Here is a 24,933-nt window from a genome sequence, read left to right as displayed (position 1 = left end):
TATTGGCAAAGTCTTGTAACACCATGGCATGGTCAGTTTAAATACATTACCGTATATTACAATAAATACCTTACATTACATTGACACGCTTAGTCAGGCTTTATGTACCTTTACTGTTTCCTGTTTTATTGATTTTGCAAGGTGGCATAAAAGGTCTTTTAAGCATTTACATTTATGAATTATAGTGCATTAATGGTATTTGATTCAGTGCGTTGTTGTGTTGTGAGCTGGCGAAGAAGTCCAGCGCCACTTTTTGTCTCCCACTCCGCCCCTGGTGAAGTATCACTTTAAGTCTCAAATAGCAAACTCAATCGTGAATGACGTATGATTATTTCAATGACAAATATTACAGGTATTCATATAACAAAGAAATTGACCATAATTGAGTTTTACAAACTTCGGACGGCTACAGACCGAAAGAATTTCAAGCTCGCGCTTGTTAATTGGGCGTGTTGTGTTGACGTCGTAGAGTATCGCGCGTGCAAGAATGTGAGCGCGTGCGGGATATGTCCCGCCCTGCCATCCGTAGGAGATACACACATTTGCGTTTTTCCCTCACGGTGTGTGTGTGTGTGTGTGTAAGCTCATAATATTCATCTGCCGTGTTTACGGAGAGGGAGGGACAGACAGCGAGAAGAAAGCTCCGGCTGCGACAGAAACCAATCAGAGCGACACCTCACCGTAGACATCGATCGGGATTTATTTATCGGACGGGAACCGCCATCAGTCTGTCAAACATTAACCTTCAGGAACCCCAGAGAAACATAAGGGCGTTTTTGAAATATCGCCGACGACATGGCTGATTTCAGTATTGATCAGAACAACCTGCCTCGCGTTAAAGAGGGTGAGTGATAATGCTGATGGGAACGATGATGCTGCGCGTGCTGTTGTATTGTAACGTTTTGTCTCTGCGTAAAAAGAAACGTGCGTATGGCGCGCGCAGCGTGAGACGCAGAAACGCTCGAGATGTTTTTTGAGCGGCGGTTGATTCCTGTCAGATGACGGTCACTGTATAAACCGTCAAAACGTTTTAAATGATGGCGTTGTGATAAATGATGGAGGTAAACTGGTATTTTCACTGTAAATTGACTCGCCTTCTTTCATGATGTGTGGGGAAATCTGCACTAAGGGGGTTAAAGTCAAACAGGGTCGTTGAATTAGCCTTACTGTCGGTGCTGTTTACATATGTCGTATGGGGACCGAAACCGCTTTAAATCGCGGCCTGTGTTGTCTTCGCGATACCAAATATCGTACAGATAAGATTGTGTTTACTGTGTAACGTAAGCATTCCAGGTGTGTGTATGTGAAGACGGATAACAGGGTGGACGCGGACACGCGCTTATATCATTTTTGAGCAAATTCAGCGTTAATGTTGTTTATGACGCTAAAATTAGTCGTCCAGGCCCAATTTGAGCGTTTTTTTAAAGAATTAGTGTAGACCCAGTCATTCCTTATGTGTGTTGTGATCTGATGATAGTCAATGTCTACATAAAAGACGAGATTCCCACGATCTCGGATAACCTGGAAGTAATATTGTAACATTTAAATGATAAATACATGACAAAACTTTTGTTTTCCAATTTTTGTTATGCTGACATGTTACAACAATCTTTTCAAAGGTCTAAAATGTGTCACTTTGGGTTTATTGTGTAACGCTTAATTGACAGCATGAAAACAAACATAACACTTTTTGTTATTTGGTTTCAGTTTCTTGTTTTTATAAAGTTTGTTTAATTTTGTGTAGTGGTTTGAGTGGCGACTGTTTTCGGTTCTTATATCATGCCTGAAATCTTGAGGATGTTGGCTTGGAAACAGTTCAGACTTGTTAAATACACCGTTTTTGCTGCCCTGCTAAAACCTCCTGGGATGGATTGAGTGTTGGTTTCGTGTTTGTTGTGGAGAGGTTTCCACTTCCTTACTTTCAGGGTAACAGAGCAGAATGTTTGCCTTTCGTGTGTAATAATGGCTTTCGTATCGCCGTTATCTTAATGCAATGGAAATTTCTTTTGATGCAGTTCGCATGGTTTGCGCTATTGTTTAGGTTACATTGATTTTTTTTAGTGTGGTATCACTGTCTCGCACATTAAGATGCATATTGTTCTTCTCAATACATGACATTCAACTTATTAACATCGTCTAATGGTGGTCTACAGTGGTCATGTCTTTTTTTAATGGCCATTATACGGAAAAGTGTGGCTGATGGCAAATATGGCACAATGCTGATAGAAAACAATTGTCTGATGAGTAAATTTACTAAACTAAAATTACTTCATGCGTAAGGAGATTAAGCTGTTGCCGATGCATAGTCAGCATCAAGCTGCTTGCTCTCAGCAGGGGATAACCTTTTCCTTCTACAAGTTTAAATTCTAAGATGTGATCATACTTGATAGTATATTTCTCCACAAAAAATCTAATGTTGCCGAGGTGTATTCTGTTTAATTGGATTAAAGAACATTCAAATGACTTAAGGCTGTGGTAAATGTATATAGGAAACCTGAATAGGAATAAATTAAGTAGGGATTAGTCGATTGGATGAGTCACCCAACAACTAACTAGTAAGTGAGGTTTAATATATTTATATATATATTATATATATATATATACACACACACACACACCACACCACCCAACACGCATATAAATACCACTAGTTGTTTTTCCACATTAAATTGTAAAAAATGGATGGGGTTTACTGACTTCCTCTATCATACATCTTTAGATATTTATTAGTCTTCACGCTTGTCATTGCCATATTTGTCCAAAAAGTAAACTCACCGATAAGGAAATCTTAAATCGTGGTCTCGGTTCCTCATTTGGATCTACGAATATCTCAGTGGATCTATACTTTGCATAAGGCTGTATTTAGGCTATCGAGGCAAACACCGAGACGTTGGTTAAGTAAGATCAGTGGTTCTCAAACTGGGGATTCATGATGAATCCTCGGGGGGCACGTGTGCCATTTTATGAGAAATATATCAAATTTAATGCATCAAACATCTATAAAATATGCCCACCAACCAAACAAATTGATGTTAATTAAAATTCTTTGTTTAAGTCTATTTAGGGGGTCGCAAAGCGATGCACCATACACAAAGGGGGCCTTACCACGAAAAAGTTTGAGGAGCACACTGAGTTAGATTATCTGCAGATTGACAATGTCTCAGAATATATCTATAATCCAGCTATACTAGAGTTTACATGGATGTGTCATGTAATAAAAAACAAAGTCTGTGTCAAACTTCTCAGAAACAGTGATTCATTTCAGATCGCAAAGATGCAATTATCTGATTCAAACTATTGGAACACATATGAGAAGCTCACGCAGGTCTGTGGTTTTATTAGTTGCAAATTAAGCACTTCTGGATGGATTTCAGTTTCTGTGTATTAAATTAAGAACAGCGAATTGAGAATCGCAGGTGCACAATCTGGCATTTATTAAACTTGGCCTTTATGAAAATGTGCCACTGAACAGAAGCAAGTGAGAAGAGGATGTTGATGATGAGGTTTCACTTTCTTGAGTTATTTATTTGTGGGCACACGCAATAATGATAGCAGTTTCTAAACTAAGTCAGCATTTCTTTAGAAGGACACTTATTTTTATACGTTTTTATTAGCTTAAACATTTACCTATGTGTGTTTTTAACGTAGATGTCAATGTAGTGAATGGGAAAAAGTGTTCAATTGACCTAGACTTTGTGGTGTTAGCTGCCTGCATATATCTGAAACTCTTGATCTGTATTTATGATAAATAATCTGGTGTGCATATCTCTTTGTGTGTTTGCAGTGTGCAGAGACTTCGCTGTGCTGGAGGACCACTGCCTGGCCCACAATCTCCAGGAACAGGAGAGTAAGTATTTACGAACAATCGTGCACACTTTAATGATTGTAGATGCAAGAAAGTTACGACCTGTGAAGCTGTAGCTGTTTTTCCCCTACTGTAGTAGTCACTCTTAGCCATTACTGTCTTTCTCCTTCTTTTAAAAGAATTCAAGGCGTGTAAATCACTTTGTCAATTGAAACGTTTGGCTCAGAAAGTCTGGTGGCAAATTCCCTGGTGGCAGTGAGGGAAATGATCTCATGAAGCCGAGGAAAAATCTCATACATAGCACTAGAATATGTTTTGTTTCAACATTGAGGTCATGAGGACACAATGTAAGAACGCAGTTGTAATGCCCTTGGTTTTGATATAACACGGTCCAGAGTTGCTGTTAAGAAAAAGCATCAGCGTCTGCACAAACTGTACTATCAATCCGTTATTTTGTTTTATTTCTGAAGGGACACGCATAGAAGAACATCTGAAAGTTTAGTCAGCAGGAAGGTCACAAGAACAGCTTGTTCGGAATCTGCGTCCTGATAATTTTGTTATTTATTTGCAGGTCTAGGGTCAAACACAGGTTGCTTTTGTTTCGGTTTCCTAGAGTTTGAAGGGACCCCATTCTCGTTCTCATTCTGAGAGCATGCGATTGGACAGAAATCTGTTTAGTGGAAGTTGAGTCATCGATATTGTTGGGTGCGTTTCCTAAAAGAGGATGACTGTAAATTGTAAAGATAACGTTGTCAAGTTTTAGAAATAAACTAGCATAATGATGGCCTTGAAGTGTACATGGAATAAAATATCGATTTTATGGGTTTGGAAAAATGTCTTTCATCAAATTTACTTTCTGTGAGATATGAGAGACCCACACAAACTAACCACACCAGCCCATTATCTATCTGCTGCATGTGCGAGTTACTCAGTTGGCTAGTCTGCAGTTATTTTTCTTTCCAATAGAGCTTTTGTACAATTAAACAAAACAACTCCTTTGATTATTGAATCAACATGCTTGATGCTCCTTTCATTCAAGATGGAGTCCAAGTGACAACTTTGTGTTCGCCCCACTGGCAGATGGTGGCGATCCTTTCAAGATGCATCCACTGTGGTGAATAAAAGTAAAAGAGAAAGGCTTGTTCTTTATTGTTGTACACACTATTTTGTGACAGGTTTAGCATCTGACCTGTTCTCTATCCATTGCGACAAACTTGCATGATCTAACGAATTCGTCCATAAGCCATATCTGTGTCATGCAGCAGTATTGGGCAAAGTTATTTTGAAAGTTATTTTATTTTCTCTGGTCGTCAACACTAGTATATCTTACGGGCACTGTCACTGGATCTATAAAAGACGTCTAGTCTTCTGGAACAAGATGCAGTGCGTCACAGTTCAAGATTTACGGCCGCACAGACCTGCCACATTGACTCACCCTTGAGGTGACGGCGGTTTTGATGTCACCACTCGAAATCTTGTCTCATTTGTAGGTTCATCTCATTGCTTTGTACACATCAACATCACGTTAATGCAAATGAACAGCAAGTATTTCACACCTCTGTGTGGTCTTTAGGCAGGGTGTCCGATTTCTGGATTATACTTGTTTAGACAAAAAGTAAGGTGCACAGTGCGCAGAATGGACATTAGTCGAGCCGAGCGCTGACGAAAGCGAAAGATGGGGGTAGGGGTGTTTCTGTTTTATTTTTTATTGCTCTTATGCTTTTTGTTGTCCTAATGTTAGACCCAATTGCTTCCATTGTTTACCCTACTTGTAAGTCGCTTTGGAGAAAAGCATCTGCTAGATGACTAAATGTAAATGATTTGGTGCTTTGAACATCAACAACGGCTATGAGAAATCAGACATCCCGCCTTTAACCAAAGATTCTGTGCAACTATTTTGTAATGTCTATACACCTTAATGTTTCCTTCATTGTCTTTACCTCTTCAGTCGAGAGTCATCTGGCATCCAACGTCCACAAGAGCCGCCTTGTGCAACAGGACCTGCGGGTAGCCAAACTTCTGCAGGAGGAGGAAGACCAGCGGGCCAAAGCCGTGAGCAAGAGACAGCTACGACATATGTGAGCCTTTTCTACATTTGACCCCTATGCTACTTTTCACATTAAAGTTCATTTAAATCGTTTGGAGCTCAGAAGGCGTTTGGGAACCAGCAGATATGAAACATAGCTGTCCCCTAATAATTCATTTATATGACAGCCCATTGGACACAGATGCCTCATGCTGTGCAATGCCAAATGGAAAATCTTGTTGTTTTTCTGTCTGTTCTGATCTATCTGTGAGTAGGAGTTGAGGATATCACAATGACCTGTTATCCGCTTCGGTTGTTGTTTCACGTAGACATTGACACTCAGTCGCCTGTAAAGTTGTTTTGGTTTACCGAGGTTGAGGGGTGTCATAAATACAATCTGTATTTATTGTGCAATCTGCACAGGCGAAAACATAAGCCGGGTTCAGATTAGTGACGAGGTTGCGACCGAGCACAGAAGGCCGTGTGGTGTCTCATAATGTGCAGAAATGTTTTGACGTCCAGTAATGCCACCTGTGGATAGTGTTACTTCCTGCTGGGTGATGTCTCAGGGCCTCTGAGCTGATCGTATCATCAAAGTTTGTGCATGGCAGAGCAAGAGACGAATGAGCCCGAGGGGAGAGTCGCTGGATGGCAGTTTTGATTAAGACTTACTTTGCGTGCCAACTACTCATGTATGATGTTCTAATTAGACAAAACATTTGGGATGGTCCACGTCTGACTTATGTAATCGCAAATGTGTTTGCTGTTATTGTTGAATGATGCCTCATGCTTCTTTACCTAAGTGTTCTATTGCTCATCAGACAGCATTCAAACAGTCTGTCGGTGTGTCAGGATGGAGTGTGTTGTAGAGGGTGTTAATATCACATTAACAGTCTGGTAGTGTGATCGGTGCTGTTTGGAATATTACGGTGGTGTTAACCTTTTAAAGACCCAATGAGGTGCATTGAAATGCACAGTTTCTTAAACGCATTGAAATTTCCACCGAAACAGGAAGCTAGAGCAGTGCTTCCTCCCTGTTTTAAAACGGGCTATGTTAAGTTTACATCACCATCTGGAATTAGATGAGAGGCCGAATTGCAGAAGGATGTCACAAAAATAGTCTACACTTTAAAAAAAGGTGCATGGTTATTTTCAACCCAACCCAACAATGGATATAAATAACCCATCATTTTGGGTTGAAACATACCAATTGATTTACAACCCAATAGTTGGGTTAGTCACTTTATGACTCAAAGCTGTGTTGAAAATAAACAAGCATTTTTAGATTGTACACGTATTGGTGGATGGGGGAACTTAACGATTTTAATGTCTTGTAAATGTTAACTTTGTCAGTGTTTTGGAGCACACTAGTTCATACACGTCCTTAGTGGCTCGGCATAGTCCAGGCGAATTGCGCTTTCGTTCTGCGTTTTGGGGTAAAACGAAGCTCGAAAACGTTGAGGGACAATTTAGTGTTTTCGAACAATCCAACACCCCTTTGTTTCTGGAGGCGAGGCTTACATGACGTACGCAAATAGCCTCTGCGCATGTGGCGAGAGTGATCTTAGAGGTGTGTGGGCACATCGTACCACCCCTGGAACGCGACACTGAAAAGCATTCATGCTGCTAAAATTTTATCGTTTTTTGGGGGGGGATGTAGACCTTATCTGACCTCACCTGAGCTTAATAAAATGACGTGTTATTTACCACAGACCGGGGAAAAAACGCTATGGTGACCACTGTAGCACATGAACCCTAATGAGATTATGGACTGATCAAACACAGCCAGCATATTATTACTTATTCTGTCGGTACTGCAATCAGATTACTCATTATTTAGGAATTATGTACTAAAACTCATATCCGGCTTTACCAGATGAGCAATACACGGATAGACACCAAACTTTGAGTTCTCATGATATCAATTACATCAAAACACAGTTCTTAAGCATTAAAATTTGCATCACCTTGTGAATAGGATAACTGATAATTAATGTGTCTAAATATAGTAACATGTTTCTTTCTTTAAGTTCCAGGAACGTCATCATCTCACGCAGAGAAAGTGAAGCCCGCAGTGGCCGATGTGAAAACTCTGCTTTGTTAACACAGGTGTTTTGTTTTCTTGTATTTTGTTCCATCAGCGAACGCATCGACAATGAAATGGCACAGGAGATTCAGGAACAACTGGTCTGGCAGGCTGAACAACAAAGGAAACAGGAGGAGAAAGATGAGGTGAGGTTCACACTCTGTTTATGTTGGCCATTGGTATGGCATTGATTTTGCCACATATACATTATTTATGTTATAACATGTTTTTTACGCTTAAGCACATGCACTGTGTAGGCTAGCGCTAGGTAGAGCATAAGCTAAACCACACCCACATGGCATTGACATCTTGAATCTCCCGATGAGCTGATCTTTGTGTGTGTCCGACTAGGCCATCGCCCGCAAACTGCAGGAACGTGAGATGAAAGAGGAGAGAAAACGACATAAGCAGCAGGATTCGAACTTTGAGGAGGAATACTATGAAGACCAAGGTGTGTGTGAGCCCCACCTGGTGAAAGAACAAGGCACGACAAACATCACTCCTCACGCGACTACATTTTAACACAACCCTCAAACTATCGTATGCAGTTTTTTTAATAGAGATAATTCTTGACTTGTTCATTATTTCAATATTTAATAGATTAAAATACAACTTAATTGGCTTTAGAACATGTACATTTCGACTCACATTTTTGAAAATTTGCATTTTCCCCCTCCTCAAAAAAAGAGGCATTTGACAATTGAGTGTTTTACATTCCCCTTGAGCAAGTTGTTCTGTTTCAACTCCCTTAAGAGACAGTTTAAGGAGCCTTTACTGTCATTAACACATTTCCGAATACCTTTCAGACCTCACTCGGGCCAGACACTCTCGTCTGTTTGTTGTCAAGCTAAACAAATTGTGGAGCATCTTGATCGCATGTTAGTTTAAAGAACTTGTTTGTTAAATAAACAACAGGGTGTTCAGCCTTCCTTTTCTCACACAGCAGCAGAACACCTGGCATTCGTCTCGTAACAAATGCTGCAAAACTGGACATGCAGGATCGCAGGTCATTCGTTTCTTAAACACGTCATACTGTTCTTCCTGCATGGCTGCGCTCACGTGCCAGTGGTTGCATTTGATCTGTTTGCTTTCATTGGTTATGTAATAATTCTCTCGTGTGTTAATTCAGGTGTTAAGGACCAGTTAGCTGGTACCAAGCCTTAAGGTTCTATGTGCATCATTAAACAAACGCTCGTTCTGATCCGGCACTTCATTTGTTATTCAAAGGTGCATAATGAGAAGTGCTTTCTAATGTACCGTATAGAAAATCAACCCTGAGTGAAATATGCCACTGAAAACTCATTTTAACACTCATTGTTTGAAGTCTTTTGTTTCTCTCTTGTTGTTATGTAGTGCAATGGCACTACCCTGTAGGGATGACTGAAGATGGTTGACTAGTTTGCTTACAACCAACTAGTCGAGTAATAGATTATCTAATTTATGTAGATATTTTTATATTTTATTTCTTCACCGATAGCGATTGAAATCTGCCGATACAGATTCTGAAGATGCATATTTTCATATGACTATTCATATTCAACATCAAACTTGTGATGTTTCTTAAAATAGCACAAATTTATAGCATTTTCCTGTCTTTTTAATTGATAGGATAAATCGCCCCTGATATCTGCTGTTTTTAAACTATCGGCCGATAGGGTGAAAAATTGCGGTTCCAATATATCGGTGCATCTCTAATATATATATATATATATATATATATATATATATATATATATTAGCAACTTATAGGTAAAATTAATAGACTTTCTTTATTGTTTCAATATGCAAGAATTGTTGGCTTATGTAGACAGGTTCCATCACATCACGTTTTTTTCGTCAGCACTTGCGCCATTTGGATTTTAAGAAAATGCATCCAGATTAAAGTACTTTTTAACATTTCAAAAACATTAATTTTTTTTAGAGAGGCCATTCTATTCCATTCTTTTGAACTTTTTCGAGCCGTTTCTGGCCAGATTGGACATTCAGACAGAACAACAACACAAAGGTCTACACATCCCTACCCCCCTGATAAACTCAGATTAGCCACCCATGTCCATCTCAGTGAATGCTTTGAACAATATCTTTATCTGGCAAGAATGTGATTACTTACTCCCTTTCACAAACTCCCATGTTTCAGGTATTTATATATGGACCCTTATTCTGTAGATTTATTATAAAATATACCTTTTCAAAGGTGACCTTTGTGTAAATAACTACTGGTTGAATTCAAATTATCTTAAATTGTAAGTAAACGCATTATGATGAAAAAATTTAAAGGATAAAGATGTTTACAGCCATACATTATATATATAAAATAACACATCCTAAATTATCCTAAATTTCCATCTGTGGTGGGTTTTTACCTGAAATAATATACTTGACTGTCTATAGACCACTTTGCAAGATGCAACACTGGTCCAAGTACTTCCGGTTTCATAAAAAAATAATGTTTTTACAATTTGATTCGGGTATACGTGATCTGTTGTTTGTATTTCGTTCAAAGATTTGTTAAGTGTTAATAACTGAAACGGGAAGTTCTTGTGGACCAGCATTGAACCAGCATTGTTGACGTTTTCAGAAGTGGTCTATATATTCTTAAATATACTGTATAAACTTCTAACATGTTCACATGAAACTGTTACAACCAGAGTCCAAAGTTAAAACAATGTAAAACCTGTTACTTAATTAGATCAAGCTTATAAAACAAAAATATTACAAAATAGTTACAGAAGTTAATTTTGGACCCTGGCTGTAACATCTTCAATTGACGGGCTTATCTGCAATGAACTAACCCCCTTGTATACTAACAAAGTTAAGGTTTATGTTCTCCTCTTCCACTCTTTACCTTATCTCTCCCCTCACACTGGATTGTAGCTTCTCGACCTCAACAGGACCCGCGACACCAGCATCCCGGTTCCGTTTCTCCGGGTTACAGAAAAGAACGATATCAGGACCACAGCAGTAGCCGATCCCCGTACAACTCACCAGACCCACACAGAAAACGAAACCCCAATAACAGTCACGGTACCCGTAGTCGATATCCCGACTCATCTGAATCTGGGCACTTGAGGCCTCCAGAAAGATTCCCAGAGCACCATTCACCCGAGCGGCGACCAAAACACTCTGAAGATTATTCGAAAGAAAGACATCGACCGTTAGATGTTGATTATATGGAACCACGCAGGAGAATAAAACCGGATCCAATGGACGAATCCCGAACTTCAAGAGACGATCAAGAAACTGTAGTGCGCAGGAAGGAGAAACCCCCCAAAGATCATTCTGCTACACGGGATAAAGACAGGAAAAGAGATAGGGAGCGAGAACAAAATGCAGCGAAAACCAAAGAAAGACAAAGGGAGAGAGACCAAAGGGGAAGAAGTCGAGATAGAACGTTTAGCGGAGATAGAGGAGTTGAACGTAGGGGCAGACCCTTGGACAGGGAGATGGACAGAAATAGCTATGCACATGAAAGCAAAGAAAGAGGCAGAGATGGGAAAAGAGAGAGACACAAAAGCAGGGACAAACATCACAGTAGGGACGGAAGCAGGGAGAAAGAAATTGACGGTGACAGTCTTGACCCAAGCGGACGATTTTCAGAGGATGGTCTGGAGCGGGAGGAGCACAAGAGCAGACCGAGGTTACCATCAGGCCCCAATGATGTGTTTGAGGAGCCAAATCTCAGAGGTCTCTCAAACGATGGTCAGTCCCCAAGAGAGAGAGGTATGGACTAAGGTCCATGTGTTGGCATTTTTGCAGTGCCCTCTGGTGTTGGGGATCCTATCACATATATTCTTCCTGCTTCGATTTCCTTACGCACTGGTGTTTTTCTGTCTTTTCCGTTTGGGTTGTGAACTCTCTGAAATCATTTGCTGGAATGATTTTCTGTGCACTAAATGCGTGGTGTTTCATTCCTTCTTAATCTAGATTCAATCCTGTTTCTGGACTCATGTAGAAAAAAAATAATTCGAATGCTTTTGTTTAACTAAAGTGATATTCTGAGTCAATCTGTGAACTGTGATGTTCAGGACGGAGGGTTCGGGGGGAGTATGGAATGAGGGAAGCGACGCATGGCTTGGCTCACTTGGATCTACAAGATCAGGAGTTAAAAGACTTGGAGGTGGCACGCATGCTACAGGAGGAAGAAATCAAGGTATTGCCTTGCAATCGCTTACTTTTTTGGGGGACCTTAATACTTTTAATAAACGCACATTGGTTGGCTTTTTACAGGCAAGTCAAATTGACAAAAGAGACGCCCAAGTTTCGCTAGATGAGGTACGACGTTTTCAGAGGGGTGGCGTTGAAAAGGTTTTTCCTCCATACTTCATTTTATTATGATTTTAACATGTTCGATTTGTAATCTCTTATTCGTTATATTAAAGGAATTAGCCCGACGGCTAATGGAGGAGGAGAAAAGAGAGTACAAGAAATCCCGGGACAAGGAGAAAAGACGAGCTGAAGTGGAATATAAGGTAATTAACATCGCACGATGTCCCAAGTTGGCGATGTGGAACAAGGGATTTGTGAGAGGACTAATATAGTCTGCTTGCTCCTGTCTACACTATGTCTGAAATGGGTTTTTTTTGCTTTGCGGATTAGCCAGTGCAAGAGGAAGTTGTACGACCAAGAACACGGGACGAAGTGTACAACAGTGAAGAAGAGTACCAGAGAGCACGGAACCACAAACCGGCGAGGTATCTGTTTCAACCAAGGCCATTAATGGTGCATTGACAGTCCCAGAATGCATTGCTACAAGCTAATTAAACATTTTTGTTTCAGATAACAATTAAGCTTAATGAAAATTGTCAGTTTTGCTCATTTAATGTGTGCTATGTGTTTTTCAATCTGCACATCGATAACTTAGCAACATGCTTATGTCGAATTCACTTTAGACCTATGGAGTCTGAGCTCTGTGTGACATGCAGATTTTGTTTGCAAAGACACTGTGTCGTGCACTTTTTAGGAAGGATTTTGCAAGGTAGCGCCTTACTAGGCTTTAGATAAAAGGCAGGTTCTGGAACATTCCCACTGAACTTCCATTGTTTCTCTGTGTTTATTTTGTCTGCTTTGTTCCAGGCCGCCTCCGCCTATACAAGACTATGAGAACATAAACCCAAGCTACGCTTACGTGGAGAGCCCCTATTCTCCCCGACCTCCATCAAGACCAGAGGCGGCATACAAAGGTTCAATATAAACGCAATAAGTTGAGGTATCACATTTTTTAAGTAAGATTGCTCATGAGACCTACCTGTTCTTCTAGGTGCCTACTACAGACAGTGACCAGAAGCCTCCAATGCTGTCCAATCACAAGTTGTTCCTTGAGTTTGGCCCTTTACTTTGCAAATCAATGAAGGAGGAAGTAATTAAAAACTATTCACAAGGCTTTGGAAAGAAATCTACTGACACTTTATTTTTTCTCGGTCAGCTCAACACATCAGGTGAGCTGATGTTGTCTCTTCGTGTTGTGAAAGAGTCTTTAACCTGGAGCTTTGAACTACTGCGCGACGGGGGGTTCCTGGTCGCTTTGATGATGTTATGTTCTTGTATTATGGACGGATGGATGGATGGATGGGAATTTACTGCACAGCTATTTGGAACAACCAACTCTTTAGGCAAAGATGATCAAAATTTGTTTCATGCATTTCCATCTATTCTTGATTCCATGTTTCGTTGCTTATCTGTATGCTGCAGACCTGCAGTTTTTCAAGTTTGTTTTTTTATCTAAAATGTTTTGTGAACATATAAAGCAAAGTTTTGCGCTAAATATTTATTGATTTAAGATGATATATTTTATTTTAATATTTTTTTAGATTGATCCGACAAGACTGTTAGCTCAATGAATCAGTCTTAATGCAAAGTTTCAACCCTGTTCTTTAAACATCTCAATTGAATTCTTTTGATTTCGAGTTAAGGTTGGTTTCATTGTTATTCAGAAAAGACTCTTTAGGGATGCTGTAGGCTTACACACAAGTAAAGTTTGGCCCGGCTCTCTGGTGCCGTGGCGTTGATTTGTCCCCTCACCTGCAGGGTCCATAAAGATTGCTTTTACATCTACTGATATGCTCCAGTGTTCAAGTGCATGCTGGCTGAATGTGAACTCTCTGGGGTTGAATCTTTACAAATCTTGTCTGGAAACAAAAACAGTGGCCGCAAAACACAGCTCTAGTCATGTTTTATTTTTATACATTTTTATTTATAATTGACAAAAGAATAAAAAGTTTCAACAGGCATGAAGTAGCATTGGTATTGGCACCGATTTAAACATCGGTTTAAACGCTTACATCTTCATATGAGAAATTCCCAGTGTTAAAATTTACAGCGCTTTACATTTGTTGGCAAACTTCTGGTAACCTGGGGCATAAATCTTACCAGCAATGGCAAATTTATAACCGTAAACAACAAGTGTGACTCTGGCATGGTTTATCTGGCACTTTCCAGGAATGGGGAGTAACAAGGCTTGAAAAATAACAAATGAAGTCAAATTGTTTATTCAACAAACGGTCAATAAATATCCTCAGCAGGTTGACCTAAATGTATGAGACTTGTTTTATTTTCTTTGAGGTTTGCTGTTTCGGCAACCCTGTTACCAAAATGTGGTGCATGCTTAACTCATAAAATGAATTCATAAAATGTAAAAACTATGTAACATTAGAAATACTGATAAAAGATATGATCCATATTATTATTATTATCATACTTTGAATGCATTTATCATTATATTTTCTATACTATCTAGATTATACTTTATTATTGTATAGCTCTATACTGTTACCGTCTCATTTGTATATAATTTTCTCCTATACTTCAATTTCAGCAAAAATATTCATCAAAGTTGCTTCAAGAGAACCACAAACAATACTCACTAGAAGTCTCATGAACCAGAAAACATAAACTTCTTATTGAAAATAGTGCCCTCTTTTGGTCGCCCGGGGTTTATGAGTATATGATAATGTATTGCTTTATTTGATACTTAATACTTTCTTAAATCTGTGTTGTATAATTTACAATAACCAATGATATTATCAATGCATATAAAAAGTGTTGTGCCCCGTTTATGGAAAGTGCCATCTGCATATCATTCTATCTCGCCTTTTTTTACTTCTCAATCATTGCTGACATTCCATATTTACTGTCAAAAGTGTTTTAGAGGGGTTTGATACCATTGTATGTTCCACATTTTGCTTTTGGGCATTGGCATACGATTGTGTGGGCTACATGTAGCATCCTGTACATAAAGAACTAAAGACAGCAGCTACTTTTGTATCGCATTAGTGCCTCTATAACACCAGTGTTCAGTCGCTAGTGCTAAAAAACGCAAACATCTTACGCTCTCGAGAATGACAGTGTGTTCGTTTTTTGTTGGTACATTCCAATGAAAGGCATGGCCTGAAGTTAGTCCAGTAAACCTTTAAGGGAAGACATATTTTGTTGCCATGCTGCTATTAAATGGTGATTTAAGAACTTTGTTTCTTGTGAAATTGTATTACTGAATCAGTTTCTAATCACTTTGTGAGTGTGTTTTAGTGATGAATGTGCAAATAGTTCTCGTTTTTTTTGTTTTCTGTCTCAATCTAGCGCATATCATGATAGTGCACACTGTAGTGTTGAGAAGAATGCTGTATGCTGAATTTTTACTGCTAAAAATGGATGGATCCTGTGCCAAATGTTTAACTTTCAGGGATGAAAAGTATTGCTGTAAAACCTGATTATTAGTCATGTGCTGTGTCATCCGAGAAACAATATCTGGTTTACAAATGATCCTGTAAGAAATGATCTTTCTGCACCTGATATGCCATCGTGTGTTTGACGGAGCGAAAGATATTTTAGCAAAAGTGACGCCGATGCCAGTTTGTTTTACTGCTGCCGGCAATGTTTTGTGACCGGCTACAAGTGTTTGTATCTTGCACATTCTCTCATAGCTTCCACTGGCAAACTGTAAATACCAAATAAATGAGTTTTAAAGGGTATGTTCGTGTCTGTAGATCATATTTGTCATCTCAAATAAACAACCCCTGGACATAAACCTGGCTCAAGTGTGTTCAGTGCCATCACTTATGAAAATATTCTTTTTTAGACAAATGTGGGACTCCTTAGTCTTTTTGTCATGTAAGTATACTTTATCGAATGCATGCTGTGGTTATCTTCAGCACAAAGGTCTCAGTTACAAATGAATGAGGAAATATAAAGGCTAAACAACAGCTTTTTCTGGGCAGGTTTACCTACATGCCACAGATGCTGACAGTTGCTTGCATGTTGAAACACGTGTCTGTATTACATATTGTCATTTTCTTTGCTCTCTGCCGCCATCTAGTGGCAGTTAAGAACTGCGTCTTACTAAACTTTCTCACGGCACTATTATTATTTCTTATACTTCTTATATTTGAATAACCGTATGTATACAGTTTATTACCACCTCCATAGACCCCTTTCTTCCAAGCCTTGCGGACGTATCCGGCGCATGCGTGGTGAGATCCAGGTGAATATCTGCAGCGCCCACTACCAGAAACAATGACTGAAATCCTTGCGCTCATCTCAGCCACGGCTCCCAGCAGTGCACGCTACAGGATACAACTACAGGTAGGCCTACTGTAAACACCATCATCTGAAAGAAAAAGAGATATATATATATATTAATGACTTATATTAAATACCAGTTATTTAGGGAGACATGCGTTTACATGGGTACCTGGCGAGCATATGACATCACTATACATGCAAACTACATGGGACAGGATATTTGTCGTACTGTTAAGTAAACGGCAAAAGAGTTAAATGGTTAACAACTTTATTTTTTATATTAAATGATCTTATTATTTTGCATAGGCCTTGAGACTTAACAGATCGCCTTCATTTTGTCAGATTTATAACCATTTTATATGACCATGTTTTTACTACAAATAATGGTTAAACTGTGGTACGACAATAGTAATGTGTGATAATTTTACAATAAATAAAGCAGAAAACTAATTCCTGCAGTTAAACGTAAGGAAATTGGCACTAATATTGATTAAGAACGAATGCTTTAACAACTTTATCAACTTCTTCACGTGATTGACAGCTCAGCTCTCCGGCCATGCGCGGCGCGCGCAAGGCAGAAATGCCGTCCGCGTTCGCTGACAACGCGACGCTCGATGCGTCAGATAGACCTACACAAATCTAGACTCTAAAGCATACTTTCTCTAACGATTAAATGACAACTTACATAATAAACAGCGCTGACGGAGACGCCCTTTAATTCCGATTAAATGTGAGTTTAACCAATTTATCAGCGTCATTGTTGGGTTTAACACAGCATCACTTTGGCGCGACTGTGTTCCTCTTGAATCGCCCTAATGCATAAGGCCACATTGACAAAAACACCTGTAATAACGACAGAAGCGTACTGTTACTTACCTGAGAAGAACAAAAGGCGACAGTCGCAGCAGTCCAAGGCCGGTGCACACCTCAGGACGGTTTTAAACTTTATGTCGAGTACAGTGAGAGTGTTTAGGCGTGTCGCTCCGCAGGTGTGAATGTGTGTCTATAGAGCTACTTTATTTCTCATCGTTTACCCTTTTTCGGGCCGATGAGCCTGCGGCGCATCTTCAGGTTAAACCGGTAGGGGTGGTCACACGAGGGTGTGTCGAGTCAGTGCTTATTAAAATCAAACAGCTCTGACATGCGTGTAAAAACACAGTCGGTTGGATTAAAACAACTTTAAAATAACGTGTAACGTTTCGATTAGTTTCGTTTTGGGGGGCATCGGCAATCATAGTGGTCATTGTATGGGATCGATGTCACTATAACACACTATTCCCCCCTCAGTTAAGCGTTACTCAAGCTTACATGTCGCTCGATGTGTGGAGAGCATTACGTTGGCAGTGTAAAGGTCGTGGGTTTGAATCCCGTTAAACACAAATAGGAATATTGATCAAATGTAGGTTATAATGCACGGAAGTCATGGACGTAACTATGTGGGCTACGTGTTTAACAAATCGGTAGCTTATACGTCATAATTTCAATTGGGCATTTTCCTTTATCGTTTGTCGTTTCGCTGTACACGTGTTATGCGTTTATGAATAAAAGAGAGATGAAATTGCTTGCATTCTCATTCGAGGTGTATTTTTAAAAGGTCGTTTGACCCAGGGCACTGTTTCCAATACAGGAATGACACCAGACTGGTTCGAGTCCCGAGGCACATGCTGAAAGTTTAGACATCCATTAATTGGCAAACTGGTGTCTGGAGGATATGCCGGTTACACTTTTAATAACTTTTGTCAACTTTACTCAGTTAGATCAATAAGAAACACTATGCCATTTTAGACATAACTGATTAGGTAATGCACTTTTAAACGTGTATTTTAGTATTTATTCAGATTTGAAGGTGGAATTGATTTGTGAAGCATTATGTCATTTAGTCTTCTAGATGTTGCTTGATGCCTATTCTAGCTTCTCCGACAAAGACATAAACAAAAAAATACTTAACCACATCAACAAATTATATGATGCATTGATATTTCTTATTAATTGAAACGTTTTGCTTTGACAGTTTTCGATTACGCAGAATGATGGATGACCACAAGATGGCGCCACATAGATATTACATTAGAGCAGTGTTTTTCACTAGTGGGCCCCAATATGACTTGTGTCAAATAAGACAAACAAGTTGCCCAAACCACTGAAAATCTATATATGTCTCAGCCTTTGTTTTTTTGTCATATTTATATATTATATGAATGTAACTTTAGTTAACATAATGCATATCCCAAGATATAATATTTTTTAATTATATAATTTTTGGGAATGCCTAGCTCTAGAATACTGTATCTTATCGAGTAGAAGTTGTGAAGGGGCTTTATTGAATTTGTTGTGGACTCAATTCAAAGAGGTTGTGAAACTGATGTAAGGTTAGATTCGGTAAAGCGCCTTTAACTTTTTACCTTTAACCACGAGAAAAAATCTAGTTAGCTACTCACATGTTTGTTAATATTATGTACTGTATATATATATTTTTTTCTATTAAACAAAACAAAGATATTTTAAAGAATGTGGGAAAATATACAGTTCTGAGGTGTCATTGATTACCATTGTAGTTGTCAACAGTGCTTCAAAACTGTTTGGTTTCAAACATTCTTCTTAATATCTTTCTATGTGTTCAACAGAGCAGCGAATTTACACAGGATACACATTTAGGGAGTAAATCAGGGCAGAATTTTCATTTTTGGGTGAACTATGCCTTTAAATACCTTGAACAAATGACGGTTGTAACCTACTGTAAGCATTGCAGTCTTTTGTGAAATGAAGCCCCACCCTACCCCAACCCAACCCACAGCTGTTCATAGCATGCATGTGAAACTTACATTTGTGCAGCCGAGGTTCTTGTGCAATTTCTTTTAAACTGGTTATAACTGGATATCCAAATGTTCCAGTTTGTTTATTGTTTATTTCACATAATGTAATTCCCTGAATCGATGCTAAAGTGCATGTATAGGCGACACTGTTGGAAATTGCTGTTAAAATACGGGCAATTTCCAACAGTAAAAAACTGTTATTTTAAGAGACAGTTTAATCCTGTAGATTAACAGACCAAGGCCCATAGATTAAAACCTTTCTGTAAATTTGCAGCATTTAACTGTACACCTGTACAACTGTACAAGTATTGTTATGTGAAAAGCAGTATGTGGGGGTGGGGACTTTTAACACATCTCACTTTTACAAAACAGCTCGGTCATCAAGATCACGTCACAGCTCGTCTCTTCCCAGATAGCAACAAATGCTGGCTTAATTACGGCATTGTTTTTTTTTTCAGTTTTGTGTGTAACAGAATTAGCCTCATTTTTGGCATGCGTCTGGTCAGCCAGAAGAAACAAAAAGCCAAGCATACACTTTTCTACATCCTGGCTTGAGTTCGGCTTGACATAAAAAGGACGTAGTTCGGTTAGGATTTGGCTCGGTTTTGGTTTGCCACAAAGTTAAAAGCAACAAAAACTGCCAATAATAATATATTATAACATGATACTTTTATTGCTATCAAGAAAACCCTAAGCAGACACAGCAAAACCAATTTATACCAAATGAGAAATACAACAACTAATTTTAAGAAGGCAAATATTTATATTATATTATATTGTATAACATTTTTGGTCCTTAAAAACTATTTTATATTATTTTTTTATATTATTTGTATTGGTGTTTTTTGTGACTGAATGATATAGTTTGAGCATTGAGAGCCGACTGCTTCGCCTGCTTTTTAATCTCTGATTCAGTATTCGCAGCGCTTCATGAAATCAAGCAAGCCTGATATCTTTGCAGATACGATGATGTAGTTTGCCATGCATCTTGGAAGTTGTGGTCGATTTGAAAATACAGCGTTAAATGTGCCCTATGTAAAGAACTTCATTTCCCAGAATGCCCCCTCTCCGTAGAAGAACCGGAAGTAATTCAAATTCCACCACAAAAGCATCTTTGTTTTGATCTGCAATACAGTTCGGTAAGTTGAAACTTTTATTTAAATCTAAACTAACAGGTTTTTCTGCCTACTCGATTGGCTTTTTTGTTTGCAATCATTTTTTTGCTAAAAGTGCTAGAACCTCACTTAACGCCAACGTTCGGATTTTTTAAATTCGTCTTTACCTTTGTTTTATAAGAACGTTTATCCATGTTTGAGTTTTGTTTGTAGAAAACATTGTCAGCTTTGTTGGCACTAAATATGTGGATGTTGTACTTGCAGTTTGGGTAAATAGTGATGTTTTTTTAATGCATTAGATTTAAAAGCTATGTGTATGTGTTTTTATTTGTTACATTAAAAAAGTAAATAAAAAAAAGAAAACGACAGCAGCACATTTTGTTGAACAGCAGAATCATCTCCAGTCAGAGACAGACTCCCCGAGGCCCCCAAAATGGAAAACAAAGTAAGACTGTATATTATTTCATTCTTTAACTTTTTTCTATCAAATCATTGTACTTTTGTACAATTTCAACTGAATCTGTAACAATCTGACAATGATATGTTTCTAATTGGTCTTGTGTGTACTGTAATTTGCATAGTATCCAGTGTTTTTTTATGTTTCTGTTGTAATGTGTGACTTTTTGTGTGAGTTTTTGTTGCTTTTTCTGTTGTCTAAATGTTAGTGACAATATTTTTGGTACCTCTTTTCACATTGTATTTATTTTTGCTGCATTTGAGTAGATTTTATTATCAGCATAAATTAAACACAATACTTGCATTTGCTTGATTTCTGTGTTTTTCTTTCCAGTTATTCAATATTTTATCATATATTGGGCCAGTTGTGTGGGAAAATAATTTCTGGGAGAAATAAGGTATTGATTTTCTATCTGAGCAGTGGAGTAATTATACAATAACATAGCCATTACTGTGAAATTACAGTACAGCCATAAAACAGAAAACTGTACAATTACGGTAAATTGCTGCTGTTTCTTTACTGTGGAAATGCAGCACAATTTTTAAATGAAAAACGGCTGCGAACCTGTAAAGTGAAAGTAAATGGCTGGAATCACTGCTGCCAGTACTGACTGTGAAATAACAGTACAGCCGTAAAACAGAAAACAGTACTTAAACTGTACAATTGCAGTAAATAGCTGAACTTTATTGTGAAATTACAGTGCAGACGTAAAGCATAAAACTGTACTTCAACTGTACAATTACGGTAAATAGCTGCCAGTACTTTGCTGTGGAAATACAGCACAAATGTAAAATAAGAAAAACGGTTGCAAACCTGTAAAATTACAGTAAATGGCTGGAACCATTACTCTCAGTACTCGCGCCTTTGTCCAAAGCGTCTTACATTACAATGTATTACTGACTATGTGTAATCCCCTGAGATCGAACCCATGACCTCGGCATTGCCAGTGCCATGTTCTAACCAGTGAACCACAGGAAAGTCATCAGGAGTAGGTGAGCAAACATGTTTTGATGCGGCCATGTTATGTGATTGTAAGGGCCTGGTAGTTCAACAATCATTCATAACAAACCATTCAAGCTGTGAAGTCTCTGTGTAGATGTGCTGAAATCACTTCTCATATTCGGAATCGAAGTCATTCAAAACTGGATGAGAAGATTTATTTTGTTGTTTCAAGAGGCTACAGACAGAAATATTTACACTTCACAGACCTCTTGCATGCATCACTGCAGTTAATGCACAGAAATAGCCAATGGCTGCTAAGGAAATTAAATCACTTACAAATATAATTGATAAAAAGTTATATTAGTCACTTATATTAGTATTATTGAAAGAAGAAACTGCCTTCCCGAAATATAAGTGTGGGTCAAAAAACAAGTTTAAAAAAAAAATATTACCCAGTCAGTTGTTACAAATGTAAAAGCCGAGAAAATGAGGAACATCACAAGATTATGAGTAAGACGATATTTGGATGAATTCATTGCATCACAGAACATAAACCTATGACCTTTATTAAGCACACTTTTCAAGCAAGGTTTTTAAAAGATGAAACAATATACTGCTGACAATGATCATTTGTGGATATTAACTACTTAGGAATTAGGAAATTAAAACAGTTTCAAGCCATTTCGTAACATAATTTCATTTTGAATGTTACATGGTGTAGCGTGGCGATATAATGTTATTAATACATGCAAAGATTTGTGTGTCCAAAAACATTTCCGAGGCACCTCATATCCGGCATATTTGCGTTGAAATGTATTCAAATTTGTTTGGATTGTCCATCTGTAACATTGCATAATGTCTGCACAGTGCTCTGATTTATTAGGTGTGTTTTTGCATCACTGATATCAGTTCATCACATTTGTCATCAAATGGAATTTGCTTATTTCTCTATTTTAAATATAGGGTGTTGACGTCATTTCAAATAAAACTAACCAAATGTCAACACCATCCCTAAATTCACAGAACAGTTAAACATTTGCTCCCCCTCATGTTTTTCCAAAGCTGCATGACTTACTGTGAAACATCAAATTCCCTAAAACATCTAGAGCTCATCTTATAAAGCTGCTATATTAAAAGCATTCTAAAGCCAAATGATAGAGTGCCTATATGCTGGAAGTATCAGAAGTTCATATCTCCGAAAACTGGTAACCGTAATGCCACCATTGATTCTGTTGTAACAAACCAGGTTTAAAAGAAGAGTTCAAAAATGAACTTGTTTCATAACTTCCTCTCATCATGCCATTCCAGATGTATATTACCTAATATATTATTATTAATAACTTCAACATTAATCAACTTTGTGTCATAAATGAGGAGGAAACTTGACAATGGTGTGGAAAGACTTAATACGTGTCCTCTAAAGCAAAACAATGTGCTGCTATGTCTATAAAACGCTAGATCCAATAAGATAATCGGTGTCTTATTTGATGGCGTGTTTGTAAAACTACTTAAATCCCAGTCTGGGAAACTGGCCCTTTGTGTTCCACAGAAGACATGAGCCACACCAGTCACCAGAGAGTCTTTCACGGAAAACCGACTCAGTGCTCTGACTGTTTAGTCCATTGCATCAATGATGCATCACACCTACTTTCTCTACTATAAATACCAGCCTAAACAACTGTGTGCATTGATGTCCTTCAGAAGTGGCCACATACAGACCGCTTATCTTTAATCAATTAACACAGCTGAAAATCCAATCGGGTATTTTTGGCACACATGGCGGTTCAGCTCGTCGGTTATATTCTGTCCACCGTTGGATTTTGTTTGTTGATTGTCGCCACATTTACAAATGAATGGAAAGTTTCCGTGCACAATAATAATGAAATGGTGCTAACAGAAAAAAGCGGAGGCCTGTGGATGACCTGCACCATCGACATCTCTTCCTCTCAGTTCAAGTGCTTCAATTACAAGTCCATTTTTAATCAGAATGGTAGGTCATAATTTATTACTTCGAAAGCGATATGTTATGTCCCATCACAATCGGATGTTTTAATTGAAGTGTGTGCTGTTGTAGTTAAGGACCAGGTGGGAAGAGCAATGATGATCATCAGCATCGGGCTTGCCAGCGTTGGTGTGCTGGTGGCCATCGCTGGCCTCAAGTGCACAAGATATCTGGATGGAGACAATCGGTTGAAAAACAGAATCGCTCTTACGGGGGGGAGTTTTTTCATCCTCAGCGGTGAGTTTCACATTTTAAATAAACAGGCCATTAAGGGAATTTTGATTGGCTGTCGATGTTTTATCATTCATCTGATGGGAATAAAAATGTCCTGGAAGTGATTCCAACAAAATGGTCCTTGTATTTGTTGTTTGGATCATTTTTATAAATGTATATTTCTTGGTGTGAATTTGTCTTAATAGTAAATTGTAATCTTTCTAGAATTAATGTATTTTTAAAACTTTCTTTTTTAATACATGCAAATATTTCTTAAATCAACGTATATAATAAGTAAATGTGTAGTAGTGAGTGGGTTATTAAAGCAATCGAAAAAAAGTATTGTTATGCAATGTATTATATTAACAATATAACCGCTGTCCCCATTCTACCCTATTCAACAACATGCGTTCTTCTTTTTTCCAGGTCTGTGTGCTTTGGTAGTAACCAGTTGGTTTATGTATGATATTATGGCAGATTTCTATAAGATGAAATCAGATGAGGGGTAGGACACATTCTGATAATGTTTCCAGCATTCATTTGTCTCATTTCTGTTTTAGTGGGTCTAAATATTGATTATGGTTTCTGTGTTTTTATAGGTTTGTTATAGGCAGATCACTGATTGCAGGATTTGTTGCCGCTTTGCTTTGTTTATTTGGAGGCATGCTCTTAAGCATCTGCAGCGCAACATGCATGCAATCCAACGGTAATGTTATTAAACATCCAACATCCAAGAGTCCTGGAAAAGACTATGTTTGAGCACCAACAAAACAAAGAATTACCATTGAAAGTTGGGCTATTAAGGTCATTTTATGCCATTCACTAGAAGGCGGAGTGAATAAAATCCTGGTTAGGAAAAACAAAACTATTTGGTGTGTCCATGAGTTGTGTTAGTAGACAAGGAGGGGTATACTGGATATCAGTAAACAGTTGTGTTGCGTTTGTGTTCAAATTAAACTA

At 38.3% G+C, this 24,933-nt stretch overlaps 3 protein-coding genes across 9 annotated transcripts in view; all 3 read left to right on the top strand.

The window, feature by feature from the left end:
• The first annotated feature begins 488 nt into the window (after window positions 1-488).
• Window positions 489-15,941, top strand: ccdc50a (coiled-coil domain containing 50a). Of its 7 annotated transcripts, none has more exons than XM_056759854.1 (12): window positions 489-844; window positions 3,785-3,847; window positions 5,754-5,883; window positions 7,973-8,063; window positions 8,269-8,401; window positions 10,792-11,616; window positions 11,943-12,067; window positions 12,145-12,222; window positions 12,297-12,386; window positions 12,514-12,608; window positions 12,991-13,097; window positions 13,175-15,941. In XM_056759854.1, exons 1-12 carry the CDS (start codon window positions 796-798, stop codon window positions 13,192-13,194), a joined length of 1,806 nt encoding a protein of 601 aa, XP_056615832.1. In that variant the 5' UTR covers window positions 489-795; the 3' UTR covers window positions 13,195-15,941. The 7 variants fall into 7 exon arrangements, with proteins under 7 accessions (XP_056615832.1, XP_056615831.1, XP_056615834.1 ...); XM_056759853.1 differs by having other exon boundaries at window positions 491-844; window positions 10,792-11,637; XM_056759856.1 differs by having other exon boundaries at window positions 492-844; window positions 8,269-8,368; window positions 10,792-11,637.
• Window positions 15,942-20,261: 4,320 nt separating this feature from the next.
• Window positions 20,262-24,933, top strand: part of p3h2 (prolyl 3-hydroxylase 2) — a 41,147-nt gene continuing 36,475 nt past the window's right edge. Inside the window, exon 1 of the mRNA XM_056759852.1 lies at window positions 20,262-20,804. Coding sequence (XP_056615830.1) covers window positions 20,793-20,804 — 12 coding nt within the window. The 5' untranslated portion in view covers window positions 20,262-20,792. The remainder of the gene's footprint in view (window positions 20,805-24,933) is intronic.
• LOC130430720 (claudin-1) lies at window positions 23,700-24,799 on the top strand. Its single transcript, XM_056759865.1, has 3 exons — window positions 23,700-23,997; window positions 24,400-24,478; window positions 24,573-24,799. Exons 1-3 carry the CDS (start codon window positions 23,856-23,858, stop codon window positions 24,730-24,732), a joined length of 381 nt encoding a protein of 126 aa, XP_056615843.1. The 5' UTR covers window positions 23,700-23,855; the 3' UTR covers window positions 24,733-24,799.

The sequence above is a fragment of the Triplophysa dalaica genome, chromosome 10 (genome assembly GCF_015846415.1).
Source record: "Triplophysa dalaica isolate WHDGS20190420 chromosome 10, ASM1584641v1, whole genome shotgun sequence".
Classification (NCBI taxonomy): domain Eukaryota; kingdom Metazoa; phylum Chordata; class Actinopteri; order Cypriniformes; family Nemacheilidae; genus Triplophysa; species Triplophysa dalaica.
Note: the sequence above shows the minus strand (reverse complement) of the source record. Positions and strands in the feature narration are given on the sequence as shown.